This window comes from Anguilla rostrata, chromosome 10, assembly GCF_018555375.3.
Source record: "Anguilla rostrata isolate EN2019 chromosome 10, ASM1855537v3, whole genome shotgun sequence".
Lineage (NCBI taxonomy): Eukaryota > Metazoa > Chordata > Actinopteri > Anguilliformes > Anguillidae > Anguilla > Anguilla rostrata.
The window spans coordinates 13761642-13784518 of NC_057942.1; the positions used below are offsets into that span (position 1 = coordinate 13761642).

The 22877-nt window shown below is 43.2% G+C and overlaps 1 protein-coding gene across 2 annotated transcripts; it reads right to left on the minus strand.

The window, feature by feature from the left end:
* Window positions 1–1031: 1031 nt before the first annotated feature.
* On the minus strand, window positions 1032–10831 carry LOC135265072 (uncharacterized). 2 transcript variants are annotated; one of them, XR_010332840.1, is made up of 6 exons: window positions 10685–10831; window positions 9086–9193; window positions 7483–7680; window positions 5443–5620; window positions 3090–3772; window positions 1032–2748 (listed from the first exon to the last, which is right to left on the minus strand). XR_010332840.1 is itself a non-coding variant. In XM_064354301.1 (5 exons), exons 2-5 carry the CDS (start codon window positions 9171–9173, stop codon window positions 3175–3177), a joined length of 1062 nt encoding a protein of 353 aa, XP_064210371.1. In that variant the 5' UTR covers window positions 9174–9193; window positions 10685–10831; the 3' UTR covers window positions 1032–3174. The 2 variants fall into 2 exon arrangements, 1 of the variants encoding a protein (XP_064210371.1); XM_064354301.1 differs by having other exon boundaries at window positions 1032–3772.
* Window positions 10832–22877: the final 12046 nt, after the last annotated feature.

Genomic DNA, 22877 nt, shown 5'->3' on the forward strand with positions numbered 1-22877 from the left:
ATATCGGCTATAATATCGCATACGGTGTCACGTCTCCCGTAGTTCTATGGCATCTGGCCGAAATGCTGTTCTCTTGTATCACAGGGGAACCTACATCCTTTCTCTAAAGAAAGCAACACAAATATTAGTTTTTTTCTGAACTGGAAGTCAAGGCTTTTATCACAATATCTTCTCACAGTCAGAATTCCCCATGTCTCTTTTAACATGAGACACCATTTTGTCCATTACCGACCCCCAGCGTAGGAGTACTGCAAGTTTAATGTGACAGATCTGAGACAATGCCATCAGCTGTTGTTTTTTCACCCATTCAATGCAGTCGACAGCGAAGCATATGTTGGCCTCATATCACAGACAAATTTCAGAATTGGCCAGCATCACAGTTACTGACAGAGGAAGATAAAATGACTTGATGCAAATAGAGTCTTGGAAAACAAGGGAATGATGAAGACAGGAGGAATTCCTTGGGTGGACTTGAAAGAGGGATGCAGAGAGTGTGGGAGCAGAGATTCTGCTGTTCGCTACTGGCAGTGCAGAGGGACTGCATGTACAGCCGGCGTTGTGAAGGATACAAAGGGTTGATGGGGCAGTCTACAGGGCATGGCTTCATTCCTAATGTCCCCCCGGCTACCGTTTCTACGCTGAATGCAGACACTGTTCCATCACAGTGCAGTCATACAGTTAAGGCATTATGATGTCATCGTGGCCACAGGATGCCGGGCCCTTGGAAGGAAGATCCGGATTCTTCCGGATTCTTCTGGATTCACCAAAGTGAATAATCGTGGAAAACAAACATTGCTGCTGCTGTATATGAATTATTTTGAAAAAAAATGAAACAACATATTTTTCAGTGTGGTACCTGGGGAACAATGAAAGGGTATTACGAATACCTTCAGCATTTATTGCAGACTATATCACACAAAATCATCTTGTAAGATTTCAGAGTACCAGAAGAGGTATGGATTCATAACGATTCCATTGTTTGCATTATTTTGCGTTAGCCCTTTGAAGAGTAGGTTTTTTGGAATGTTGTGAACCAACATTAGAATGTTCAGTTAAAAACACTCTGATCACATATTTATGATCTTGCACCTTAAAAGGTTAAAGATTACAGCTAGGAACTCATATAGGGCACAGGTGCAGGAGGTAAAATGGAGAACAAACATGCAGACATCTATGGTAAGCTTGCAAAAATAAAATGGCTGAATGAACACTTGAGAAACTACAAAAAATACCAATGGAACAAATGTATATCACAAATCTGCATATAGAGACAATTATTTTATTATCCCAAAATGTTTCCTTAATCTTAAAAATCAAAGCATACCTACTGCATCTTCATAATTACACATAATCTGATCTACAGGACCTCCCTTTAAAGGTTGCCCTGCAATCGACCATGCAGTCGACCAATCACAGAATTGGATTAAAGGGGCTTGAAATCTCTTTTCTGCCCACAGAAATTCTCAGCTTCCACACTGGCGGTCAATTCCCACAGCTACTGTAACACTTGCTATTGTTCAACAGGCAAGTTGTAAATAAATGTTTAGCCCCATTAACCTCTGACCATGGGAAGGAATAGAACGCGATGCTTGAGACATTTTGTTTGGACAAAATCCTACAAAAGTCAAAATCATAAATATTCATATGTAATATTCCATGTTATTACCAAATAATCTCAAACAAGCCTGGTCACATACAGGCATACATTACTTAATAAAAAACACATTAGCTGTACCTTTGTGCCTCGAAATATGAAAATATCTAGCTTTATGGTTTTGCATTACACACAGAATAGTGAATTCTTGAGTGGTACAGTATGCAGTCCTGCAAGCAGTTATTATTTCATAATGTAAAACACATCTGTACAAAAACACCGACTGCCTCTATGTCATCACAGAACTTTATTCCTCATGGGGAGAACCCCCTATGAAGGCAATGATTCATTATTCATTACGATGCACAAAAAACTATAAAAAAATTTAATAAAAAGCAAGCCAGCATTAACCCTGCTTTATATAGCGAGATTTCTGCATTATAGTTATGAAATACTGTGAGATAAAGTTCAGCTCCACATGTGTGTAGTTTACAGTGTAGGAGGGTGCGCTTGATGAAAACAGTGAATAGAATCAAAGTCTGTTGCAGGGTTTGTAGATGGCTAGCTAAGCCTCTGTTCTGCTATGCTGCACTGAAAGACTGTTCAATCTGATGTGGGTGTGAAAGGGGGTTTGACTGATACATGTCAGCCAAAGGCCTCTGATCCCACTGTTCATGGTCGATTAAGCCATACAGAAAGAATGTGCCCCCTCCCCCAATAACCCCCCCACCTCGGGACACAGAGTGCCAGCTCTGACCTTTGCCCAGCCCACCTCCACCCCAGCTTTTTCAGCACTGACTCTATTGAGTCCACATCACAGCCCCATCCTCTCTTTAAAAGAACAAAACTGGGGTGGGGGGGGGGGTCATTCATAATGAAGGAAAGGGAAAAAGCAGAGACGACTCAAACAATTTTAAAGCGAAATTCACTTTTCTTCTCTTCACTTTGTCTTTATTTTTGTTCTCTCCTCCTCTCCCCGGGGCTGTTTCCTCCTCGAGTGCGAAACACTTGCTGCTTCCTCCTCCTGTGGAAAAAGAGGGAATGTTTTTCCTCCCCGGCGCCCCGTTTGGGCTTTTCCAAAGAAGAGCTGAGGGGGACGGATCGGAGATCGCGTACCACGGCCAAGGGCCGTGGAGCCCCACCAAGAGGAAGCGCTGGAGGGAGGAGAGAAAGAGGAACGCTTTGATCGAGTTTCGCTTCCAGAGGGAAATGTTTGGTGCTGGTATCAATTTACTGACCGTTCCTTTTATATCTGTACTATTTACAGTAAACCTATTAATCCCTAGATTTTTTTCTCTCCTGCTTGCAAGCTCTGTTAACTCTGGAAAGCGCAGACAAGCCACTGCAACTTATCTCTCTGTAGTCCACTCGTTGAACCGTGGTGTTGGACCAGCACCAGCAATGAATACTGACCCGTGGGGTCACTACACTGAAACCCAGTGTATTAATAGGACAAACCATTCTCAATTGCGGGAATACAATTTCCCATAATTACCTATGCCAAACAAAACTAGGCTATTCTCTGAGCCTATAGGCCACAGTGTGCAATGATGCATCGTTTCACCGGGGCCCTGCAAGTGTCACACATCAGTCCTGACACAGGACTGGGTAGAGGATGGTCGTGAGAGGCCTCCACGGCCCGAAATCGAGGCGTTGGCTCTGCAGAGGGAGGACCCCGGCCTGCTGTTATGGGCTTGCAGAGTAAAAACAGTCTTCCTCGCCTGGGGCCCGTGCAAGCCCCACTCAAGGGTCGTGGTGGTTTTCAGCCTGAAGTGGTCCGTGGCCTTGGTGAGGACAGCCCTCTGGTAGTAGTTGTCCTTCTCCTTGGGCGGCCGCCACACCAGACGCCTCGAAGCAGAGCAGCGTGGCGGCCCCTTGACCTGTGCTCCCCTGTGCTCTTCCTGCAGGGGGCGCTCTGGACTCGGAGCTGGAGCCGGGTTAGGGGTATCACCGGCAGGGTCCGGACTGTTCGCAGCAGAAATCGGAACACCGCTGGGAGTCACTGTGTTCCGAGAGCCGGCGGAGAGCTTGCCTCCCTGTCCAAGTCCGGGCATCGCCCTGGCAACTGCGCTTTTTTTCTGCTTCGCCACGCCGTGCCTCGGTCCCGTCCGGCTTGGGGCGGGGGGAACAGTTTTAGTGTCCATGGTTTCCGGTTGCTGGGGCAGACCTGTTGGATGCCTGGATAACATGGTGAAAACATGAGATTGGATGTGATTTGAAGAGGCAGAATTTTAAGCACAGAAAACGAACTTAAGACACGATTCTACACATTTTGAAAAAAAGATATAATCCATCCTGAGACATCCCCTAATACTTTGTGATACTTACTAAGCACACTTTCTCCCTGAGCTGTTCTGAACTGTTTTCATTACAAACAGAAGTGATAAAACTAAATACCGCAACTGTACAGTTTACATTAGCGAGAGGCTAAAAAAAAAATAGCACAAGTTTCAGAAATAGCTAAACATTGTCAACAGTGGAACATCGCTAGGCTGAGCCGAAACAAAATTCTCCAAACCCTAATAGCGCTTCTCCTGAGACTCGCACTCAGAGGTCAGCTGTGTTTTCTGGAAAGATCTCAGGAACCACAAATATGACTTGGAACGCAAAATGTGTGCTGAATGCTGTCAGACAATCCTCAATAGCAGCACAGATGGTGGAACTGGGACGCTTAGTCACACTGTGTCTGACCAGAAATATACTGTAAAGACTCATACCACTGACGGTCATACAACAATGTGCGTCCATGAACATCAGTGGTGTGACTGATACGGCCTTCATGTCATGCAGGCTGCAGTGTACATGATTTGAGTTTGATTTATAATGTCGTGAGGCCCCGGCATTGTGTCCTCAGAGGATAAGAGGCCCCTCTGTCACTGTCCATTGTTTCCATGGCGCAGGGTTAGCAGGTGGAGTTCCAGCCTTGCTTGTGATGTTTTTGGCTGTTGGACTTTGTCTTCGCTGTGAGTTTTATCACATTTACGAGAAGGAAAATAAACCCAGACTCTTTGAATCTGTTCTTTATTTATCTACTTAACCTAAAACCATTTATTTTTATTTTCCTCTACTGGCCCTAATTTTGGTTCCTTTGCACACATGATCACCTCCATTTCTACCTGGGGAACGGTACCTGAAAGATCTCAATAATGTCAAAAATCACTATAAGTAATACATAAATCAGTCTGTGTAAATGTAGAATATACTAATGTTACTTGCTTCCATGTTCTTAATTTGTGCCTAGTCTCCAGGATGAAAGGAGGCTGGGAGCTTGTTTGTTCCCAGAGTATACAGCGGACGGCAGATACACGGTTAAAGCAGCATCCTTAATGTGAAGCGCTTCCCCAACGCAACTGAGATGGCTGAAACCTCATCTTTTTGGAGGACAACCACCTGGAAAGACCTGGTATGGTTCTGACCTAAATATTGCTTCCATCTCTCTGCTTTTATCTTTTATGTTTGCAACATGTGTTTTAAAAAAGTTTACAGTGTTCAACTGGGTTAACAGTTGGCTCTGTTGCTGAAATTAAACCCAATCCCTGTTGCACCCTGTTCCTATTCTGTGCCAGTGTAAACTGTGGGTGGCACCCCTCCCCAAGCGCACTGTCTGAGCCATATTAATTCAAAGTGATGACTGTATGTCTCAGCTGGCCAACTGATGAGTGAGGAGAAGCAGCAGTTATCAGTACACCCTTTGATGGATAGCTTAAGCTTGCCTCCCCCCTCCCAAATTTACAGAGGATGTTGCAGTGATGAGACTGCCTAAAAATACAACCAGACGCTCCATACTGAGAGAGTAAGAGATAACTGTAAAAACAAAATAGCTGATAAATCAAATAGATTAGAAGTACCTGGCGTCCTCCTGGTCCTTCTCCTTCTCCCCTTCCTCATCGTAAAAAGGTGAGGGCAGGTAAAGGTGCAGCGAGGTGGAAGTGGGAGCCCCTCTGTGATCCCAGGACTCCTCCGCCTCCTCTCCGGCTCCCCCCTGGTCGGGTTTATCACCGCAGGGCGTGAGGCATCTTGAGCATTCTGCGGAGGGACATCTGATTCAGTACGTTAACCGGGAGGAATGCGGGAAGGTTATATTACGCAGATGGCTGAAATGGTCCCGCACAACAAGACCCTATGGGCCTGTTCCGTCCATTCGGGGGCTAGGTCTTTGAGGTTGTGTTGTGGAATGCTCCCTGTGTGTTCAGCGGGAGCGCACGGCTCATTTCTGCTGTCGGGTTTGCTTCAGCGGACAAAGAGGCTGCGGACGCACTCGGTCAACCCCTGGCTACGTTTTCTTTGGCCCTCGAGCAAGATGCTGAAACGATGTAATCACGTTCCGCGTGCGCTGATGGCGGGCAGGCCGCTCAGGCGGGGCCTCGCTCTCTGACAGGGCCTCGCGTTCCGACAGGGCCTCGCGGTCTGACAATGCCCAGCGACTCGTCCGTCGCACAGGGATGGCGCTGGCGACCGTCTCCGCGGAGCCCTTGCGCGCTTGCTGTGACGTACACACACGCGGCGGGTCTCTGGGGCGCGATTGGCCGGGGGTGGGGGGTAGGGGGGGATCTGGGTCACATGTGTGGTCCCTGGCGGCGTGTAGTTGATGCGGAGGATGAGGCCTGCGTCTTGTTTCGGGGGTCGCGGGGCTCCTTGACAAGCCCCACAGGGAAGCATTCCTGCATTCCGCGGCCCGACAGGAGCAACAGAGGAGCCGAGTGAAGAAGCCCGTCATACGGACAGGGCACCCGGCCGCTGACTCCTCCCACCGAGTTCCCTTCAGCTGCGGGAGCGAAGATGATGTCTTAGCTATTTACAGGAGCCAAAACCCTATGAAGTATCACCTGTAGATATGAAGAGATACTTCCTGTACCGTATGGAAACTCAAACTCAAATCAGCACAGTAATAATGCCATGTTTGAAGTTACAGATTGCTTGAAATCACTCGCCACTGAAATCATTGTACCATATTTACGAAAATTAATTAGTTTCACAGTCAATTTAATAAATAAAATGATGCACTAAAGTAATCTTTACGCCTCAGTGAATACAAAACAGGACTAATTAATGAACAGGGCAACTGAAGCCTGGCGTTTCAATGTCTTACCCTTTGCAGAATATACTATAGACAGTGAAAAATCAGTCTTGTCCCATTAAATAAATGCTAATAGCTGAAAAGCTTTGGTTGCTCCATCGCTCCTTGTTCTTCTTTTCTTCTTTATATCTGGGCAAAAGTGCGGCTGATGCTCCTTTTTGCATTGTTCAGATGGACTAACAACAAAAATGGTAACCGATAATATTTCTTGGCCTTTGTGTCCAATGACTCTTAGCAGCATAGTGGCTGAAACACAAAATGTGGCCCTTAACTCAGTACAAATAATACGCATGAAACAACTAATATGTATCTGATTGGTTGAACTGCAAGAACCCGGCGTGTTCTGAACACTTGGAGCTGTTTCTGAGACCACCGGTTCTTAGCTGCGTGCTCCTGTTGGAGGTGATTAATGGAGCAGGCCTGCATCGTGTGCGCAGTGTGTAGAGTGCAGTGGGCTGTCTGGAGCACCAGGGGAATGCGCTGATCAAAAACTCCTTTCAAGTGGTTACAACTGAGGGGGAACAGCCTGGTCCACCACACATACAGGCAGCCTCGACACATTAGCTCCAGATGTTTCCCTGGTCAGAGCAAACCCCTCAGGAAAAGAAAGAAATATTCAAATTTGATTTGTTTCACTCAAGACGGTAACTAATCTCAGGTCATCATTACACAAGGAGGCTCTAATGATTTTAGAAAGTGTGGGAAAATCTGAAATCCAGCCGGACCGGACAGGTCAGTGAAGAGCACACGTGCGTTTTTGGGGGAGGAAGGCTACTCGTCTTAACGGGAGCAACTGGGCCAGAGGGGTCACCTTGGCTGTCGACGGCGGGGTCAGCCCGGTGCGGTCGCTCGCTCCCGCGCTCTTGCCCCTGGCCCAGTGCGGACGCGGCTCGCGCGCCGCCACCACCGGCTGTTCCGTCTGCCTCCCCTCTTTTCTGCAGCCTCCGCTGCGACCTGTACTCTCCGGCGCTGCACGGCCGCTGCTGCAGAGAGCATCGCGACCCCTGTGCTGAGAGACAGATCGTAGTACACAGGTAGCACAGCACATTCAGATCCTCACTTCTGCCTTTTAACTGGTGTAGCAGATGACCTAGTTCAGAGCAATCTGCACAGCTTGCATGAGTTTTGCACATTTCCCATTAAAACCCCTTGCCACCCCGCAAAGCCAGTCTGCTATAACATGACAATTCTACTTATTTCCCAGTGAAAATTTTTGTTTGAAAAATAGGCGAAAAGCCAGAGAAACGCCATCTAGACGTTCAAGTGAAAACCTGGTTACATTTGGTTGAAAAGTTTTCTAGCCGACGAGGACATAGCCAGGCCATATCTGGGTAAAACCTGAGCTATATTGGGGTTAGCCTAGCCTGCTTATGTCAAAATGTCTCTCAACTTAGATTTCTACCTCACTAAACATCTAGATTCTGTCTTTTGCCACTGAGTATTATTTTGGATGAGTACATTCCTTCCTTAAGACTAGAACATTCCTTGTAATTTACGGAATAAACAAAAACATCTGATTAGGAGATCAGAATGAATGTGAACCATATGACAGTTTCAGAGTACGGGAGATCCAGTCTGCGATGAGTTGGTGGTAACAAGCTGAAATGCTATACATTTAAGGACACCAAAGAGTCATAATCTGCTGTCCCTTCTAGAAGCTATCAAGCTTTTCATGTCTGAAAGTTGTGAAATATAAGTGCCATGAAATAAGATAAATAAGAGGGGATCAGCTGTCCCACCAAATCTTGTTGTCCCACCAATGACTGCTGTGATAATTAATCGAATTACAATGCCTTGCCTGTCTCTGTACTGAAAATTGCCCCTTTGGAAAAAGTGACTTCCTAAAAAGACACAGAAAAATCGTACATGTATTTTGCCACAACCAAGAGATGGAATGAATCTTAAATGAGCTGGAAAATGAACTTGGGCCTTGTGTACATTTTCACATTGGATCAGCCCAGCGAGCCGTTGAATACTGTCAAAAAAAGTAAAGCAGGTGCCCGGCAGGCTCATGCCCAGGAAAGAAGCAGCAGGGATTGTTCCTGCCTGCCAGGCATTAATCTACCAAGGGGCACAAGTCAACAAGCCTTCTTACCCCCCGCTCACCCCACTCCCTGGAGAACTGCGTGAGAGGCAGGAAAGCACTGAGCTTAAACTAAAGTGCATGCAAAGAAAAGCAAGAGAAAGCACTCCCTGTAACACTGATGGAGTGGCCCTATCGCTGTTGTTGCAGGAGTGTGATTTATAGCAGTGACACTCTTTCTGTACATTAACGGACTTCCTTCCTGTGCTCGTTCAATCGCATTTAAAAATGTCAGCTGCAGGAAAACACCAAGGCAGTAATTTTCCCAACGAAGCCCTTTATCTACAAGGCTTTCCTTGGATTGGCTTATTGGAAACTGATGAAATTTTACCTCTCAGAAGCCTACATACATCATCTTGGGGCACTGTGTTTACAGCCAGTGTTCTTCTCAGCACCGGAGTGTATCTTCCTGACAACATTGCAGAGTCTGGCAGCCAAGCTGGGTGAGAGAGATTCATGGAAATTCATGGAAAAATTTGTGCACTGGTGCACTGTGATTTCAAACTTTTTTTGTAATCCCATGATTGCAACATTTAATTGTTCTTTTAAATATGCTACCCACAGTTGCTCAAGTTTTTTGAATATTAAAAAATTTTGACAAAAAATTACCAGCACAGGCTTAATTCCTTAATTAATCAGGCGTAATTCATCCATTACATTCTATTATAACTGACTCAGTTTGAGTGCCTGACATCCATACAGTAATAACAATATATTGTCAATAAGGATGCAATGCTGATTGAAGTGTGCTTTGCCATATAACTGCCCGGTTCACTCAGGTCGGCATTACAAGATGCCTATTACAAGACACCTCAAACAAGATAAAGAAAAGTGAACTTTAGACATCACTCTTGTACTGCAAACCATTCTGTCGCAGTTAGTAAATACATGCTTGATAAAACAAGTTACATCTGCCCATCTACTTGGTTGCTTTATCAATTTTCATGGCCTTGTGATTCAAAAGGATTTTTTGTCAAAACATTTCAGATGCAGCCACACTCTGAATTTCATTTTCTGGATTCCCAAAAAAGAATCTAAAACCAAGGACAAGGCTTCTTTTATGGAGTAAAAGAACAAAAAGTCAAACACCGCAGCATGCACTTTTGTCAGCAGATTGTTTTTCAAGATATGAAAACAACGAGCTATTAACTAGCAATTCACCACATGGTATGTGGGCATCAGCATGCAAACCCAAAGATATCTTTTGACAGAGACAGGGCTGGTCACCAAATCCATGCCGGCTTTAGTACAGACATGTAGTGCTTTGCAGATACAAAAGACAGTCACTAGGTCTCTGTTTGTAACCCCATGTAATTTACCTTCTGTCCTGTTTCATGTTACAACAAGCCAACAGTAATAAGGGTTATTACAACTATACTGAAGACAGTTTTGAATGTGGTTTGGATGAAATGATAAGACTGGTACATTCCTTGTAATGTAGAGAATAAACAAGAGCATCTGATTAGAAGATCAGAATGAATGTGAACCACACAGTGGTCACAGTGGAGTACAAGAGATCCAGTCTGTGATGATTTGATGGTAACAAGCCAAAATGCTGTACGTTTAAGGACACCCAAGAGTTATAATAAGCAGTCTCTTTTAGAAGCTGTTATGCTACATTCTAGATGTTATGCAATGTAAATATGCTGTTATACAGTTTTAAATAAGAGGGGACCAGCTGTCCCACCCACTCTTTTAACTTGTTGTGATAATGAATTGAATTGAATGTGTTGTTTGTCTCTGTACTGGAAATTGCCCCTCTTGGAAAAATGCCCTTTTCCCAAAGATGGCTCTGAAAGCAGCTCTCTAGGAAATGGTTGGACAGGTCTTAAGCACACAGCTTACTTTACCATCTATTCTCCACTCAGCCATGCAAAATTCCCTAAATTCAGCCACAGTGACTTTAAAATGCCACTTAAACAGCTCTTACCTGCCCAGTTTTAGAATGCCAGCACACTTGAGTGAAGTTCTCCTGCAGACATGCCACCGTTGAGGCCATTTACCCAGAAGTACTTGCATTAGATTTACACACCAGGCTGTCTTTGCCGTTACCAAGGGAATGCTGAGCTGAGGTGCAGGGTTTGTTTGTGGTTTAATTGTGAAGATATATGGGGCAAGTGTCAATGTTGTCATGGGAACAAAAAGGACCTGACTACAAGAGCTACAAGAGGCCTCCTTTGCAGGTCAATATTTTCTGTGTTTAGCACATGGCACTTGTCCATGAGCTCATTAAAAATCCAAAAAAGAACCAAATGATTATTGCATAAAGGATTGAGTAGCAGCATTTTGACTCACTCTGACAACTTGGTGAATCCATGGCATGGGCTATATGTATTTTTCCATTTCAGCCTTATCGGCCAACTAGAATAAGAGCATCTGTGAATTTAATGAACAATAACACAATAACGATGACCAAAGCCAGAGCCTGAAGCGGAAGCCTTGCAGTTTATTTTTGCGTATTTAAGAGCCCTCTTAGCGCCCGTAGCACAGCTTGCGCTTGTTCTGGTTTACAGCTCACTCCAGCCGGCAGGTTTGGAGAGGTCAAAAGGACCGCAGTTCAGCTGTCAGCGTCATGTTTGTCTTTCCTTCGGTCCCCATCAATAGCGCAGCGCGCGGTTCTGCGGGAGGGAGAAGGGACACGTGGGCTGCAGTCGTTCACTTGCAGCTCATTCACTGCCTGACAGCAATCAGGCTGTTGCTGTGGATTTAAATAACCAGATCTGATTTCCAGTACAGTTTATAGAGAGCACAGAAACCTCTGACCTATCATATTACTGTGAGTAATCATCACCCTTGAACAATAGTGGTCGTTAGGCCCCACACAATTAATGCATATTATGAAGAAACAAATGACTGAAGACCCACCTCTTCAGGCTGCACCTCTCCCCATCCCTTCCCCCCCCTGTAAATGACTAAACTTAGGGTTGTAACTAGGCAGCTGTTTAATAGGTGACTTAGTGATCGCCAGTCTTAACGACTACTTGTATCTTTATTTATTTATTTTCCATGATTGGTTGTTGCCGTCTCGTGTTAGTGTTAATCAGTTTAACCACCAGGGTCCAGGTGAACTATGCGGTTGTTCCTGTACTGGACCGGTACTTCTCTCTAGGGGTTTCGTCATACTTGTTCCTGGTTATGGTTATACACTTTGTTGTACGTCGCTCTGGATAAGAGCGTCTGCCAAATGCCTGTAATGTAATGTAATGTAAATGCCCCAGAGATTATCTGAAGCTATATTGTGTTAGCACAAATTTGGCAGCCTGCTACTTTTTGTGTGAAAATATATGATTATTATACCACAGCGTTGCCTTTGCCCTGAAGCATGCTAAATCTTGGTTTCTCTTGATTTCATGGAGTCCAAAACCTTTCTGTAAGTACCCCCCACATGTTTTTTTTAGAATGAAGCGTGGGGTTAAAGGTCATGTCATGGCCCTTCCTCCCACAGGGAGAGTGTTTTAAAGATGACTAGACTGATTGATGCTTCTTCTCTCTGAAGTTTGTCTCTTGGTCAAAATTCCGGTACTATTTTGATGTCACTAACACAAAGGGAAAACAAAAATGGTGTTTGAACGTCATACAAATCAGATACAGATGAAAAAACTCCCAACCCTGACCAAATATTTAACTGTGTTATTATCTCTAAATGATGAAATGATAAAAATGAACAGAAAATTACAGCCACATAACAGTTTCAGCTAGAGTTTAAATAAATATCAGGGTAACACCTGCAGTAAAAACAAATGAAGTAAGAAAGCAAACATCCTCATTACCAGAAACAATGGTGAAGGAAATTAAATTTACCTAAGTCCTAAAAACAAGCCCTTCTTAAACAAACACTTGCCCCCTTAACCTTTCAAGAAGTTTCCACGTAGTTTCATTATTTTCTCCTTGCAATCTAAAGAATACAGATCAACAGCTCACATAGCATAACCATGTGAGACAAGCAAATCCTAACATGATTCTTACTGATAACAAGGGGCTTAACACATTTCACAGGCTATCCTTCCCTTAAACTGCCAAATCCTCCCTCCCCGTCACCATGAAATCTGTGTCTGGAGGTCCTGCTGTGGAGTCAGACCTTATGGGCTGTGAATCAGGTGTGCTTTACTACTGTTGCCCTTCCCTAAATGGGGGTGGGGGGCTCTTGTCCTGGGACATCCAAACAGGATTAATTTGCAAGCATTGTCCACAGCTGAATCTTTTCATTGCAGACATCTCTTCCTGTCTGCTGAAAGGGAAACCATCTTTATATCTGAACATTGCACATATTGCAGATAATCAGAAGCTCTTGGTCGTGCGTTTCTTATGTTCTTCCTGTCATATGGCTCTGTTGGCACGTGTGAGCACTCTTGGACTTTTGATAAGAGCATCATTTGAAGGGGAGGTTATTTGAATTGGGAGCATACGTACAGAAAATGTTTGAGGCAGCAAAGACAATGTAAATAGTTCCAGATGGGATTTACCATTCTGCCGTTATTAAACAACCATCAAGTTTTGTTAACAATCAGAACTTTAAGGCATTATGAGGTATTTATTGCAGCAGGGATTTTATTTTACTGGACCACCTTTGAGCTCTTTCGCACATGGTGTATACAAGCTCACACAAGAGCACAGAGGAAATTTGGCTTCAATTACACTGAAGTTAAAAGCATGCAAATTAGCTCTTCTTACAACTTCTAAATGACTTGGAGAAACAACACAAAGCACAGGTGAGTGAACATGAACTATGCATCCCATTGAAGACATTATATTTTCGCAAATTGGTTGATTAAGTGTCTTAATCAGAACCATTTTGCCTTTGAAGGGGGATTCATATACCTAGAGTCTTTTTATCCCATTGAAGGCATCACATTTTGGCAAATTGACTGATTAAGTAGCTTAATCAGAACCATTAGGGACATTAAAGGCTTTTGATTCAGTGAAATTAAAGGGACATGACTCAGAAACTAATGGGGTTATTATCACTGTGGATCTTTCCCCAGTGTCCCTCAATTTCCCTTACCTCTTACTTTGTGAGTCCGGAATAGCATCTCACTCAAGGGTAACAAATGGATTGAAATATTAATATTTAATGATAGACACTGAGGAAAATGTTTTTCAGCTCATGCAACATACTGTGCAGCTGTTAGCTCACAAAAAAATAAAACTTTTTCACAATTAAGGTCAACAATGACACTCTGGCTTCCGAGACTGGGGAACAAGTGTGCCACAACTCTCGTCACCAAGATTAATGCAACTGCAGGTCGGGGTGACCCTCTGCATGAGTCTTCAAATGGAGAATCATCTATTGTGTCACCCCAGGACTCGAACAACAGCAGACAGTTTCCAGAAAACTGGGCTTACTCAATGGGGAAAAAAGCATATCTTGAATTTGATTCTCATCAGGGTCACATAAGCCAAAGACATTAAGCTTCTGTGTGCAGATGAGAGTTATTTAGACTGCCATCAAAGGAGATATAAAAGGTGAGGCAGCGACAGAATAAAGAAAGCCTGAATGCACACTGCTCTTTGCATGTGAAAAAAACACCCCGATGCTTATCAAGCACACCATATTCCCATAAAATCACAGTTGAGATAATCAATGGACTGTTTGCTTTGTTCTCAATTATTTTGGAGAGGGGAGGTAGGCGTAAGCAAACATTTTATTGCCCTTTATCATCAAAGTTGCATGTGAGTGCAACAGTTGCAGCCTATGAAGCTATAAATGGTTTTTAATTCTGTGCCCAAAATATCTGCAGATGAAAAAGCAGAATGATGCATCAGGCTGGAATTATGAGCACATTGTTTAGGCAGGCAACTGGTGATTTATTTCGGGCAGATGGAAAGGGACGTATTTATTATTAGCACTTTGTATGTTGATCAGATTACTCTGCCTTCTGTGAGGCTACATTCCCATTGAAAGGGATAGAGATTTATCTCACCGTCATTGAGATGAGATCAGATGAGGTCTGTCAAAGATCCTGTAAATCAGGTGTGATGGTCTTCTGAAAACACATCATTGTTTTTAGCACAGTGACTAGTGACTGTTAGCTTCAGGTCAAAAGGCAAAATCACATACAGCTTGCCAATTTAATATTTGTCTCCGGCACCATCTGTTAGTCGCATGTTGGGGACGTGCTTGAAGTATGTCTGGAGTTCACTGCCTCATTTTACTCTGAATTAAAGTCTGCAAAAGTCAAGACCCTCCTAAGAGTGCATCTCTAGTCCATACTAAAATCTTCTATGATTTGGACCCTTGCTTTTCAGAGGACACTTTGTCTGGTCCTTACTTTCTTTATTAAAAATGTTTTCTTTTTCCCTCATGAAATAGCCAGTCATAATTACAGGAGCATCTCGCTGCTGCAACCTCCTCCCATCAATTCACGAGGAATTCAGCCAGCTGCCGTTTCTTGTCTCTTTGCGGTCCACCACCTGAGCTGTGCGGTTATTCCACCAGAGGGACTGCATAACTTAAGCAGCTGGTGCAGGAACTGCAGGGCAGCAGTGAAGCATGACGGTCAGCGAGCGGGGCTGACCTGAGCTCGTAACTCTAAGCTATTAGCTTCGATTCCCAAAAGGGGTACCCCTGAGCAAGGTACTTAACCTGAATGGCTTCAGCAAACAGCTGTATGAATGGATTGTATGCAAAAGAATGTAAGCTGTTCTGGATCAGGCAAATGCCTAAAATGTAAGTGTGGAAATGTGAATGGCTGTGTGCTATGAGCAATCTCTATTGTATGGTAAGTGAGGAATACCCTCCTTCCCCTGTGAACTATGTTACAGCAACTCGTGCATTACACCACGGCATGCCAGGTCTTCTTTGTAGGGTTTGTCACTGTGCTGCGAATTATAGCAGGACATGTCATCCTGAAGCCCCTAATCCTTACTTTCTAAACAATAACATAAATCCCTTGGGCCAATATTTCCATTGTTTGGTCCTGAATTATAAAAATGTCTCCTGTTTCTCTGAAGTAAGGAGATGGCCTTTGAAAGACCCAGTAGCGCTAGGTCTGGAGACCAAGTTGAAGATCATCAAAGCTTAGTAACCCCTGGGGGATTTTTGGACTCATATAGTGTTTGGATGGAGTCTCTCATCCAAGACAAGATTCCCACGACCAAATAAAGGCCAGTAGCACAAATATCTGGTCAAGAGGTCAACCCTAAAAAAGGGGTCCACAATTCCCTTTGTGAAATAGCTGACTATTACTATAACCTCCAGAAGTTAGATCAAAGGAGGCTATATTAATGTTTCATTATGCCTTTGACAAACCACATTTAGAGTGTCCAGCACTGGGGACCATTTAGGGGGTGTCAGTGTAGTATAATGGGTAAGGGGTTGGTCTTGTAGCCTAAAGGTCACAGGTTCGATTCCCCGGTAGGACATTGCTGTTGTACCCTTGAGCAAGGTACGTAACCTGCATTGTTTCAGTATATATTCAGCTGTATAACGGGATCCAATGTAAATGCTATGTAAAGGTGTTGTGTAAGTTGCTCTGGACAAGAGCGTCTGCTAAATGCCTGTAATGTAATTTAATAAAGATATAGCAGCTCTTGAAAAAGTTTAAAAATGCTGAGACTAAATAAAGTAATAAACTTTAAAATGTATGTAGCAAGACTGAGATCTAAGTGTATAAATCTCAGATATAAAAGGACACCAAATGGGAATTTGTGGTTTTTGATCGAGAAGGGATTAATAGCTTGAATTCAAAAACATATTTCAGTTTGAGTTTTGTCAGTAGAACAAATGTATGCAGGTGGAAATAGGCATGCTCTACACTTATATTATAAGGGATATAGGTTTGGTTATACATGGAAAAACATGCCAGGTCAGAGAAACGTGGGACAGGGCTTGACACAGTGCCACTCTCTTAAAAGATTGGCAAAGTGGTTAGCCAATTTGGGCTGAGTGGTTCTCATGTGAAATCGTGTAAATCAATCTGTTATACATTTATACTTGCTCTATATCTGGAGAAACAATCTATAGCTATTAATGGTTGTTTACAGTTCTTTGCTATTATTTTGAGGCCCTTTTCTAAAGCTGGCAGACATCAGGGACAAACTCATAATAAGGCCTCAGATTGGCCTCTCCTCCCAATTACTTGAAGTCCCAAAATGTATTATATTTTATAAACATTCTAAAGACATGCTTTGTAAAAAGAAAGTCTGCAGAATAGATACTGCTTTGTCACCTACGTTTTCACATACAGACAGTGAAAATCGTTAAAAAATAAATAAAAACTCCAAAACAGTGCCCAGCTTGAATATTTTACAAAGCCCATCGCTGCAAAAAAAGATGACCCACTCCTCTTTAAATCCTCTTTGTCACTTGACCACTAATGGAATCACTTTTCCTGTGCAGCGACACAGTGGAAGCTATCAGAACGGAACTGGGTGGATGAGCAGAGGTGTTCCCACCCTGGGCTGCGCTGGGGTGGGAACTGAGCCCGACCGCCCTGGAAGCTTCCTCACTGAGAGCTGAATGACGCAATCAGACTTGCAGGGCCTGCCCAGGTTGGGTTCTGATCTTCTCCCTGGGGCCCTGTGAGTTGGTGAAGTGTTTCATTACGCAAACCCATGTGCAAAGCCTCAGGTTTGGGTTGTTCCATTTTGGAGAAGTGTGTGTATGGGGGGGGGGGGGGAGAATTGTGTTTACACGTGCACCAGCACAATAAATCTGGCTTTATTGTAGATATTCTGTCTTTGTTTTGCATTAATCATACCTGGTATTTATTCAGTAAATCACACTGCAGTCTTCAGTATAGGTCATACTGTTTTCATACATTAGTCAAAGTATGAATATTTGCCAGGAGGGTGTTGTTGTATGAGTAATTTTATTTTCATGAGATATGTTACATGGCATTTTTATGGGATATTTATGCGTTTGCACCACATTGTGTAATCTTATATATTTATTCTAATAATGTGATATGGAAGAGTGATATGCAAATGAACTGCATTACATACGTATGTACTTGCTGTATCTGCCAAGATCTGGTCTTTGTCTGCTGTGCTGAACAAACAAATAGCTAAATTGGTTGGGTCATTGTAACAGGTGGACCTGTGCTTTCATTGTGAGCCTAACCAGCGAGGCCTGATATATTTATGGCAGGGTTATTAGTGGATCACAGTGTTTGCTGGTATTTGGTGTGTTTCATCACTTAAGTGACTGATTTAAGTCATTGATTGGCTAAAGAGTGCACACACCTTCCAAGGTCTAAATTAGCTGCTGACTGAAAGGAAAAAAATAGATCCTGACCCTGAGGACTTGGTTTAACTCCCCTAAGTTTTGGTCTTGTGTCAAAGGTATTTCTCTGCCTCTACCCTGGGTTGTCAAATTCCAGCCTGTTAGCCACATCTAAAGAATGTGTTAAGATAGAAAAGAATGTCCAACTAAGACAGGTGGATGAGAGCATTTGGATTTGGATTGCTATGGTGCCTTTTTTTAAAGGTTAATCAAACTCAGATGCTAATATTAAGAGTTAAGTTTGTGAAAGGGGTGTGTTATTTGGTATGGTTAATTTAAAAACAATTAGCAGCAGTTATATGCAGGCTTTCAAATAACTAATTTCAATAATGAAAGCCTTTTTTAGAATGACCATGTACACCCCTTCTCTTGGCTTGTGTTAAAAATAAAACCCATATTATGTCACTCTCAAACCAAGCTGCCTCTGACCATGGCTATGTTCCTCTGGTGTGCAGAAATTGTAGTGAAATTTTATGCTTACAATACCATGTCTTTTGTGACTTTTAATTTTTTTACAAGACTCACTTTACACTCCTCATTTGGAACAACCTTGTGCATGAATTTAGCACCTGAGTTCTAGCAACATTCAATCTGGCCATTGTGATACTGATATGGTATGATATGGCTATGCTAATAAAACAATTCAGCCAACAGCCAAAAATACAGATTTTGCAATCATATATGTGGTCCCTGGTGGTACTGTTGTAATTTTGCATTAGCAACTTTCAATGTTTGTGAATGCCAGAGGGACTGGAAACTATAACGAAACGGTATTCTTACAGGTGGAACTAAAATGATACATGTGAAATCCTCTTTAATCTCTGTGAACAGTTTTCATAATGATTCAGAGGAGACACCTTGACCAAGACCTCCAGCCTCTTCTCATATTGCTTATCTTAACATACTTTCTCCGACCATGGAACAGCTTTTGCAAAGTAGCCCATCACAACAAGGGTGTTGCCTATTGCTCAATGGTAGAAAAAAAAAGATTAATATTTGAAACATCTTTTCATCCAAAAGATTGAGAAACACAATATTGTGTCAGAGTAGTACAGTTTGTGTCCAGTTGGAGCCGGCAGACTACAGTTGGCAGATAGAGTGGCTCTGGCAGCATGAGATTCGGACAGCACTGGCCAAGGAGACCCTCCTGGGCTGCCACCATTGCCAATTATGAGCTACCCTGCCACTGGCACCCCAGGATTCAATAGAAAAAATTGGTCTTAAAAAATTGTAAGGGAAACCTGTTTCAGAAACATTGTGAAAGCACTAGCATTTTCCCTAGGCGCTTTCCAAGTTCTGATTCAAGTTTGCATGCGTCGTACACTAGATCAAATGAAAAGGGCATAATTTGAACCGAAACAACTGTGAGGTTTGGCATGATTTGTGTGTGATCATGTGCGTGACCCCATATTAGTCCCCTAAGACAGTGTTTACTTTCAGTTGAGTTATGCTCTGCACTGACATGCCTGTTGAATGAATCAACAAAATCACAGAATCAGGGGGGATACCAGTGTTACCTTTACCTCTGGCATAAAAAACAATGGCAAGTTTACCTTTCGAGTGCTTGGTAATGGAATTCGGAGCATGTGTGGGTTCTTTGAAACACAAATACTGTACAGTAGAGTATAAAATGAATAATGCCTTCATAAATACATACTTCTCACACATGCCTGCTTAATGTCATGCAGACATAGAAAGCGATGTGCATAGCAACAGCCTCATGCAGTCCAGAAACCTATGTCTTATTACAGTGTGCTAGCAGGTGGGGGCCTCACAGGTTCAAATACTGGCAAAGGTCAATTTCCCGCACAATGCTACATTGGTGTTCAAGAGTGGGCGTGTGCTTGCAGGTGGTCATCCACAACACAGCAGGAGGACATGCTATTACCAACAGGAGACGTGTTTTGGTTGCATACTATCGTGAAAGGAGATCCATGTTTTTTAGCGAGCATTTTGTTTGGCATGCCTCCTGCTCCCCTGTGTCCTCTTCAGGACAGAACAACCCATGCAAAAATATATGTTCTTTTATTACTACCCATGAGTAAAATACAGTTACTATAGGCTCTGTCCAGCTAAAAAGAAAGACAAATATGTAACTTATTTAATGAAGCAAAAACAGAGGAAGCCTGGGAGAAGCGATATATCTTGTTACCACAGCACACTATATCTAGGAGTCTCAAATGCATCTTCTGTCAGGGTTGTAGTAGGCTAGTTCATGTTCGTGCTCCACTTGTGCCTTAAAGATAAACTTGCAGCTGAACTGAAGCCGTCTGCCACTAATTCTTCGGAATTTGGAAACACCATCGATCCAACTCGTCAGCCATGAAGAACAGAGTTGTTTATGAGTTTTTTTCTTGACTCTGCTGTGGGGGAACTGAATGCGTCAAAGCCACCGGGTCTGGCTCTGCCCAAGATTCTCAGAGAGGATTCATGTGATAGTCAGATTGATTACAGTATGCAATGTGGTGCAGCTATGTGCTTTGGGGAGGGATGGAGTTTTGGGAGACAGAGTGGGATAGAATGGAAATGGACAGTATCAGCCAGACTGGCATGGGCCAATCCTCCATCAGCACAACTGACAGAGTTTACATTTCAAGCATTCATCAGATGCTCTTATTCTGTACGAAATTACGGTTTACTTTTTTTCCCCCTACATACAGTCCATTTTTACTGCTTAATTTACTGAAGCAATTCAGTACTTTGCTCAAGGGTAAAATGGCAGTGCATCATATGGACATTGAATCTGTAATCTTGGAGTTGCAAACCCAGTGCCCTGACCACTATACTCCACTACCACCCTGCTAATGCCTCTGTTCATAGCTACTCCTGTTATGGAAATTCTCACACTTACTCAGGCTAGAGAAGGACAGCACACTTTCAAACATATATCTTTTTTCCTTTCATCAAAATAAATGTATTAAACTGCAGGGAAGTGAAGAAACCAGAGTACTGTAAATAAAGAAGAATAAAGTCATGTGCCGTGGATGATAACCACTGTGAATGGCCAAAAGTTTCCGTCTCAATGTCCAGTCCCACGGCCTTTCATGTTTTACACTGCTGGAAAATCCTTTATTTACTTGTTGTACAAGTGTTCCATATATTTATAGTCTATTTATTTCAGCGTTGAAGGTCAGTGGATATGTAAACATTGAAGCCATGATGTTTGACTCTCGTCCAAAAGCTTGCACAGAAGACATTTATAATGTTTGTATTGAATGTTACGAGGCCACCTTGCTGAATCTTTTATGCCACGTGTGGGTTTTAAAAAAATAGTTTATTCCCGACATTAATGCATGTGTTTTAATGGCAGATGAAATCTCAACAAATAAAAGTTTAACAAAGCACCTAGCAACCACCCAATTGACCGTGAATACAATCTTATATACAGCTTAATACAGCATTTTCCTGGTCTGTCTGTGCCAGGAAATTTTTACAAAGGTTGCCATGGCAGCACTGCCTCAGTGTGATGAAAAGATGTTTCCAAGTAATGACACGAGAGACCACAGGCTTCAGGCAAGACAAAGTAAATAAAATTATTGATTGGATGTTAGATTTAGACGATGCCCCTTGACCAGTGAAGACTGTAGGCAATCGACAGATCTGAGGAAATCCCCTCTCTCAGACTCTACATGCGGGGGGTGCTTCTTGGATGGCTGACCTCCAAACATATCCCATATGTGCAGAGTCCTCAACACTAGCGAGAGAAAACTACAGCTTAGCTTTATGGCCCTGTCCAGATGGGTTCAAGTGGTATAACTCGACACTCTCCTGTCTCACACACACCGCCATGCACAAAACCCATTTCATCAAGTAAATGAAAAATGAATAGAAACCTTTCCTTTCAAAATTCCTTTATGGCTGCATTCATTTGTCATAACCCCCAAAGAATGTTCTTTCTAGCTACATGCACTGAATAAAACAGGTGTGTGTGTGCATATATTGTATGTGTGTGTTTCTGTGTGTGTGTGCGTGTGTGTGTGTGTGTGTGTTCACTGAATGCCATTGATATATCCAGTGGGCCATAAACCAGCTTCATAGTTAGGCAGGTTTACTGATGTTCTGAAAAGGTAATTAGATCGTACACAGCAGGATCTCTTGCTTGACTTGTTCAGTGATGTTCAGGATGCACATGGAGTTCATGGTGGGGTTCCTGTTTTATTAGCAATAGATGTCCATTCAGTCCAATCTGTCTGTCTTCTCTTCCTGACAGTGGGGTTCTGACCTAATTATCAGGATGATGGGGATGTAATCTACCAAATGCCCAATCGGGTCGTCATTATGTCTTTGTGCGATTGGATTTTTCCTTGATTCCTTTCACCTAAATGTACTGAAATATGCTCTTTCTCTGTACTGATTGCATGCATCAACCCCTTCTCTCTTTTTTTTCAATGGGCATTACTCTTTTTGTTCAGCTATACATGAAATGAACTAAAAGATAAAAGCCCCAAAAATAGCAAAGTCTAAGTAGCCAGGAATGGCCTGATCTAGTCATCAAATATTCTTGACTGCAGAATACTGTTACGTGATTCTTTGACCTGAAATATAAAAAAGCAACAGGCCTTCGGTGATTCAGCACATTGTATCGAGCCGGGACGTCCTGCCCATAAATAAACTTTACAGTGTGACCTCTGCTGGGCAGACGTTCTCTCTGGGCCAGACGTTCTCTTCGGGTTCACCAAAGCGGTCCCGCCGCTCCCCTCGTCTGGCCATCTAAACACATCAAAGCTAGAACAGGACGTCACCGGGGAAGGCCCGGTCTTCCCCACTGACCTCAACGAGCCGCACCTGTGCCGAAAAATGGACCTACGGTGGACTTAACTGCCCCGGCCTCCCTGCCCCAGTCTTCCTGTGTGAGTTTACTGGCCCTGGCAGTGCCTGAGCAGCTGGACTTCCCCGTTCA